The sequence below is a fragment of the Vigna unguiculata genome, chromosome 1 (assembly GCF_037176805.1).
Source record: "Vigna unguiculata cultivar grain cowpea cultivar isolate G323 ecotype 2 chromosome 1, ASM3717680v1, whole genome shotgun sequence".
In the NCBI taxonomy this organism is placed as follows: domain Eukaryota; kingdom Viridiplantae; phylum Streptophyta; class Magnoliopsida; order Fabales; family Fabaceae; genus Vigna; species Vigna unguiculata.
Window position 1 is genome coordinate 45,421,668 of NC_140792.1, and position 7,958 is coordinate 45,429,625.

General features: G+C 33.4%; 1 protein-coding gene across 2 annotated transcripts; it reads left to right on the top strand.

Moving 5' to 3' along the window:
• The first annotated feature begins 4,759 nt into the window (after positions 1–4,759).
• On the top strand, positions 4,760–7,478 carry LOC114186808 (Pyridoxal phosphate (PLP)-dependent transferases superfamily protein). Of its 2 annotated transcripts, none has more exons than XM_028074848.2 (2): positions 4,760–6,308; positions 7,246–7,478. In XM_028074848.2, exon 1 carries the CDS (start codon positions 4,925–4,927, stop codon positions 6,278–6,280), a length of 1,356 nt encoding a protein of 451 aa, XP_027930649.1. In that variant the 5' UTR covers positions 4,760–4,924; the 3' UTR covers positions 6,281–6,308; positions 7,246–7,478. The 2 variants fall into 2 exon arrangements, with proteins under 2 accessions (XP_027930649.1, XP_027930640.1); XM_028074839.2 differs by having other exon boundaries at positions 4,762–6,284.
• Positions 7,479–7,958: the final 480 nt, after the last annotated feature.

Below are 7,958 nucleotides of genomic sequence, written 5' to 3' on the forward strand. Positions count from 1 at the left end.
AAAAAAATAAAATGTTTTGATTACTTTTAATCAAACATAATTCTTTTCCTAAGAGTGAAAAAAAAAGTACTACTTTTTAATGGACTATGTTTTTTCTATAAACTTTATCACTGATTTACTTTTAAATATTTTTTAAAACACAAATTATTCTACACTTTCTGTAATTTAATGGGAAACTTTTTGTTGTTGTACATACATGATGATATATGATGTGAAAATATTAAATATTTTAAACTATTTATATAATTAACAAAATTAAATTTTTAATATATATTTTATTCTTTTGTTTTCATGCTCACACAATAAACAGCCCCTTTGGTGAGATTTAATAACACTATATCACATCACATCAAAGTTAAAAAATTTAGTATTAGCCTTTGTTTCTTTTTTTTTTCTGCAGATAAAACTTCATTTTATTTATTTATTTATTTAGGGCATATGATGTGAGAAATGCATGATTGATAATTTCATATTGCGAGTGAAGTTTTTATGATCGTGATAGAACTTTTAATTATTATTGATTCACTGTTAGAAAAATAACTATAACATAATTATCCTTTCATTGGAGAAAAACATAGGATACACTTAACGATAACAATCAATAACATTAATGATTTTCCATTTCATGAGTAGGTGTCGTGTTTCATTCCGCATAGAACCAATCAGATTTAAGAATAATATATTGAGATATTTCTTAAATGTTTACACATGCTAACCAAGGATACCAATTTATTTTTCTCAAAGAAACATTGTTTCTAATTTAGTTTATATTTTGATGCATTACGCAACCTAAGTTTTCCGTATATTGTTATATTATGAATTTGAGCAAAATAATTTAGGTCAACTAATTTGATTAAAAAATATCCATCCAGTTGGAGAAGTTGGTGTGAGGGTTTAGAAAATTGACAATCATACAGATAAGGTACGCAAAAAGAAAAATATTGATCAAAATTTCGATAAAAAAAAGAAGAAGTATGTCGTGCTATATTAAAATACTCATGTTTTTAATATTCGAATGTGTCCTATTATAGCATCTCCTATCACTTATCATTTTGATGGGAAAAAAAACATTAGATAAACACATGAAATTACATAGCTGGATTCCTTTTCTACTTTTAAAAATCATTTTATATAACATTTAAAATATCTTTTAAAATTAAAAATTATAACTACATAGATTTTGCCCGTTTGAAGAAAGATAAAAAGAGAGAAAAGATAAACAATGTAATAAAGTGGATTAAAACTAAATTATAAAAAAAAAAACAGTATGAAAATAGTTATGATCGTTACATATCTTTTAAGGAAATTTCGTAGAACTTTCACGTTATGGCGTGATTTTCTTTTTCGTTGGTTTGCTTTTATTTCGGCGGAAAGTGATTTTGTCCTTCCAATGATCCAAAAATAAGTCTTTTATTTTGAATCCAAAAGCAGAACATTGAGTGGTTAACTTATGTTCCTCGTAATCCCCAATGGAATACTTAAACTAAATGATAACTACCAACTATATTGACTGTATTATTTATTGGACATCTTAATGGGCTTTTTGTTCAAAAACCCAATCCATAAAACCCAACCCTGGTCCCAATGACAAGTCTTTGTACTGATGCACTTGATGATTCTATGCACTTTGAACATGGTTTGTTTTTGTTTTCCCATTAACCATTACAAGTATTACAATGATGTAATGTAATACCATTAAATTGAGACACAACGCAAACAATGTTATGTTTGTCTCTACACATGTTTGTCATTGCAATTTTTGCAATAAAATCATTATCTGAACGTAACGTAAGACACCACACCACGGTAAGTTAGGTAATGTTATACTTGCATTGATTCTGTTTTCGTAACTCCACAAACTGCTATGTTTGTTTCTGTTTTCTGTCTTTCAATCTGAATTTAACTCTGAGTCACGCGAAGTCATGGAATCTTTGAGAAATTGTTGGTAGTTTGGTACACTATATTCTGCTACCAATCATGTCATTATTTAGGTTTTTATATATTATTGGGTACTTTTTGTCTCTTTGCTTGTTAATTTTAATCGGTTTTAAATTTTAACTTTGCACACCTAATCATGTCACCAAATTGCTGATAACATCACTTTATTATCCGTCATGGGAAATTAGTGGGTGGTTTACATTAATTTATTTTCATTTGTTAGATTAAGTTAAATAGTATTATTTTGTCATATATATTTCGTATAAGATTTCTGTTCATCTATTTATCATTTTGTAATGTCATTCTTGGAGCCAAGTTTTATCGTGTCATTTTTCTTTTCTTTTTCGCTGCTACTTTTATGTTTTGAGAGTCCCTTTACAAATTAAAAATATTTCTATCTTTTTTGTACCACTTATTTGAGTGCATAACAAGAAATAAAGGAAGACTTTCGTGTTAAAAAAATTGTGAGTGAAACTCACTATTGTCAATTAAAATTTGTATAGTGTAAAGGATAAATTTAAGGGTTAAATATGTTTTTGGTCCCTTAACTTTCAGTGAATTTTGGAATTAGTCCATTTTGAAACTTTGGACCAATTTAGTCCTTCATCTTTCGGAATACGTGGATTTAGTCCTTTTAATCAAATTTTGTTAGGTTTATTTGACATTTCAAGCACGTTTCATAATAGTATTTGACTTAACATTAAAGCAAAAATGTGTCAAACAGTATAAACAACTCAAATACAATCCTAAAATGCGTACGAAACATCAAATAAACCTAACAAAATTTGATTAAAATGACTAAATTCACGTATTCCGAAAGATGAATGACTAAATTGGTCCAAAGTTTCAAAATGGACTAATTTCAAAATTCACTAATAGTTAAGGGACCAAAAACATATTTAACCCTAAATTTAATAAATTCACAACAATGAATAAATCGTATTTGAAAGTCACAAAATTCAATACTTCTTTTAATTATAAAAAAGTCGTATATATCATAAAAAAATTCTTTTGACAATTTTTTTAATAGTAAAGATTCTATCAAGTTATATAATTTCTGCTTATTTATTTCTTCTCAAGTTGTCAATGTCATGCACGCATGAGTTTTTCTTTAAAAAAAGGTTTTATTTAATAAAATAGTAGTTTCATAAAGTTTAATCTATCAAATATAAGAATCATGTGAACGAAGCACTCCGGGGGTGTACATAAATTGTAGGTGTTACTTTCTATATTTATTTTGGGTTGTTCGCCTTATGTGATTGAGGAATGATGTCAATATCTTATGTGGTTCGACTCAGGTTTTATCGGTGTTTGTTCTCTCCAGTAAAATCTCTCTATAGACCTAACAAGTGGTATCAGAGTCGATGGTTAAAATTGGCTCAGAAGAGTGCAATATGGTCCTAGTATCGAAAGACTCCCTGACAAAGGATTCTAGGTAAACATGTTCTATTAAGAAGAGCAGCGATACAGAAAAGGGGAGAAAAGAAGTACTCGTGGTTGGAAATGTTTCCGCGGGAAGGGGAGTGTACTAATGTGGTTAAAGAGACTCACCCTTGAGGAGGAGATTGTTAAGAATCCAAGTATGAGTCTAAGTTCCACATTGATCAAAAATGATAAAGTAGAGCACTGTATAAGGATAAAGACCCATAAATCCATTACTTTAAAATTTTGGATTGAGAATAGTATCAGTGACTTATATGGTAGGGCTCACGTTACTCCTTCTATGATCCTAACAAAACCTTATATTGACGCTACCACCCTAGATCAGAAGTATAAACTCTAAAACTTGATTTTTGTTAACTTATATTTATAATATCATTTCATTCTATCTTTTTACCTCATTGTTCTTCACTCTGGTATGGGAATAATTTAAAAAACCTAATTCCCAAATTTTGAAGTCAATCAACAACAGTACCAAATCTACTTTCCCAGCACATAAGAAATTGAAAAAAAAAAACAATTCAATACTGGCAAATATAAATATAAAGAATTGTTTTTTATATATATCATGAAAATATAAATAATTTATTTAGAGACACTTTAAATAAATCTGAAAATGTGTTATATAGAATGGAAAAAAATGAAGAAAAAAGAAGTGTGAAAATAAAAGGTGACTATTATGTTATAAATATAGTGGAAATAATTTTTTTTTACTCAACAAAAGTAGAACTGATTTTTTTAATTATTCAAATTTAAAATTGCTTCCTAATTATTAATATTTTTATTATTATCAGTGTTATTTTCATTTTTTATATAATAATAATAATATAATGGAAATGATAAAACGAAGGGGATTGATTATATTGGCAGCGTCGGCGACACATTTTTTGCACCACTCAACGTCTCATGTGTTTGCACAAACAACCATTTCGTATTTGTCGTCATTTGCAATGATTGAAACAAAGATAAAAAGCAACAAAAATATGATACTTTGACATCAATTTTGCAAATTTTGAACATTTGTTTATCAAACCTAGATTTAATTAACGTGATCCATAGCAAGTTTAAACCTGGTATAATCGCATCGATTTTGATACCTCTGTAGAAGGTGAAACAATGAGGTTTCTGGTGTTTCTTGCCGTGTTAAAACTTCCCTCCGCCGTTCATTTTTGTTAACTTTCTTTTGCAAGTGGTAAGTAATTGAAAACACAGTTTTTTATGTAATTTATAAAAAATGAGTTAAGACGTGAACACAGTCACGCATCCACAATCCCAATTTCTAGTTACTTCATAAAGTGATTCCTGGAAATAGTAGTAACCAGTACCGTGTTTGATCTGCTTTTATTATGAATTAATTAATGTGTTAAATGGAAGCAGAGTAGAGGTAAACAGGATTAGCCACTTGTCCTTGTTTCCCTCATCTATCTATAATGTACCTTTCTTTTTCCTCTTTCTCTCTCTCACTCACTCGCTCCTCTCTTCTCTTATGGTGAAATTCTCGTTGCTCTTCTCTTCAATTTCTCGATTCTCGTAATTCGCAAGCCCAATGTCTTCCGCCACCGATAACCATATCCACGAAAGCAACCACCACAACGGTTCTCACATAGCCAAAAAGCCCAAACTCTTCTCATCCGTTATAACTGCCTCGGAAATCGAATCCGAATTCGGCCACCACGACACCGCCGTCGCGCGCATCAATAACGGCAGCTTCGGCTGCTGCCCCGCCTCCATCATCGACGCGCAGCACCGCTGGCAGCTCCGGTACCTACGCCAGCCCGACCACTTCTACTTCAATGACCTCAAAACCGGCATCCTCCAATCGCGAACCCTAATCAAGGACCTCGTCAACGCCGACCACGTCGATGAGATCTCCATTGTCGACAACGCCACCACCGCTGCCGCCATCGTCCTCCAGCACACCGCATGGAACTTCCGCGAAGGAAGATTCCAGAAAGGTGATGTCGTCCTCATGCTTCACTACGCTTACGGTGCCGTCAAGAAATCCATGGAAGCGTACGTCACTCGCGCCGGAGGCAATGTTGTCGAGGTTTCCCTCCCTTTCCCTGTTAACTCCAACGACGAGATCGTTTCCGAGTTTCGGAAGGCCTTGGAGAGAGGAAAAAGTAACGGAAATAGGGTTAGATTAGCGGTGATTGATCACGTGACTTCCATGCCGTGTGTGGTTATTCCTGTCAAGGAATTGATTCAGATTTGCAGGGAGGAAGGGGTGGACCAGGTTTTTGTTGACGCTGCTCATTCCATTGGATGCACTGATGTTGACATGAAGGAAATTGGTGCTGATTTTTACACTAGCAATTTGCATAAGTGGTTCTTTTGTCCACCTTCAATTGCGTTTTTGTATACTCGTAGGAACCCTAAGGGTTCTGGTTCGGATTTGCATCACCCTGTGGTGTCTCATGAGTATGGCAATGGCTTGGCTGTGGAGAGTGCTTGGATTGGGACCAGGGATTATAGTGCACAGTTGGTTGTTCCTGCTGCGGTGGAGTTTGTTAACCGGTTTGAAGGGGGTATTGAGGGGATCAAGAAGAGGAATCACGAGGCTGTTGTGGAGATGGGGGAGATGTTGGCAAAGGCATGGGGTACTCGGCTCGGGAGTCCGCCGCATATGTGTGCTAGCATGGTTATGGTTGGTTTGCCTGCTTGTTTGGGGATTGGAAGTGATTCTGATGCTCTCGAGTTGAGAACACATTTGAGGGACGTTTTTGGGGTTGAGGTCCCGTTATATTACCGGCCCCCAAGAGAGGGGGAAGTTGGGGTGATTACTGGATATGCCAGAATTTCCCATCAAGTGTATAACAAAGTTGATGACTATTACAAGTTTAGGGATGCGGTTAACCAACTTGTGCAAAATGGGTTCACGTGTGCTCATCTTTCGGGTTGAAGAGGTTTGGTCTAACCTCCTTTGAATGGTACTTCATTTTTTAACAATAAATGTGTGAATGTCGACTTTGCAATTGGTTGTGACTGCAGTAGTGTTGGTGATTGTGGCCTAATGTGGTGCCACTTCCTTTGAAATTGTCATTGTAAATATAAATAATAGAAGTTAACACCGGCAGACACTGAAATCCACTGCAAATGTTCTTCCACTCCAAAAATTTTGTTTCTACAGAATTACAGCATCACTGCGGTTTGTTCCTTTATAGTTTATAGTTTATTTGTTGGAGGAGTAATGGTGCTGTTATAACTGGATTGAAAACATCATTGATTTACATAAATATTGGAAAATTTCAACATCTTATTAAAATTTCATTCATCTATTAATTAATTTAAATACCTTAAGAAAGGTTTTGAATCTCTAATTTTTTATTTTAACATGTTCCACTTATACCTAACTTCACATAGCAAAGACCCTTAGGCACCGGGATACCTTAGTTTAATGTTGTTTGAAATTGATGATGATGTATATTGTGATCATATACATGTGGTGTTATTTTCTTGCCATAGAAATATTTTGTTCTGTACTTGGCCATTGAAACCAATACTTCTGTAAAATACTTCGTACTGGAACAAGAAGATTCAACAAAGGGTAAATCAATATTTCCTTAATAAATCATAAAGCATTACTGAAAAAAGGTGCCACTCTGTTATATCATATATTATGTGCTCTTAATCTCAGCAAAGTCAAGTGCTCATTTTCGTTGGCACCATTAGTAAGTTCAAACGTATATTTTGGCTTTAGAACATTATAAAGTTATAGAGGCAAAATATTCTTTTGCAACTGTTAAGAGTCCATTTTATGTTTAACCAAAGAAATTTAGTTAGTTGTTTTAATTGTTTTGTTTGTAATCTTATGGTTGTGTTATATTTGGTATTACTCTTATTGGGGTGATATTCTTTTATTTGCAGTTGAGATGTCTCACTGTTGTCTTTCTGATGAATAAAAGCTGCTTGCAAGCTTGACTAGTTGTGATGGTTTCGGTACCATAGACTGCAGGTTTTGCTAAGAAGCTACAGTAATTGCTCATTTTAGCTTTGCTCCGAAAAATTCCTTAGGAGTAGCTTCAATGTCGAGATCTATGGAAATATCCTTGTATATAATCATGATCCTGTGACAATTTAAGCATAAAACTTTTCCATCATCTTTAAGTTTGATATTTTAGGATTAATCTTGCACTGCTTTTACTTAGTTTCTGACTTCCAATGAAATGAAGTGAAAATAATTATTATACACTCACACACAGACCCCTTTTTAATACAAATCTTTTCATCAACAGAGTACGATATTTTACCCTACGGTTAATTTTTAATTCTTTAATTGTTCTTACTAATTTAATTTTCAAGTACCTTTTTAGTTCTCAGAAAGGATCTTAGTTGGTCGATTTCTTATCAATCATATCGGCCCATTGAATATCATTATGACATTTTCATTTTAAAACTATTCCCATTCCTCCATTTCTGTAGGTTTATATTCCCACAAACGTGTCCGAGTACCAAAGTTGCATAGCCATAAAACTTCCTACCACATTTGTGTAGGTTTCCCATGCCAAAATGTTGGACACATGTCAAACACTCAGTGCTCCCTGTTCCAACAAGAAGCCCTATTAGCAGTCATCACCCCC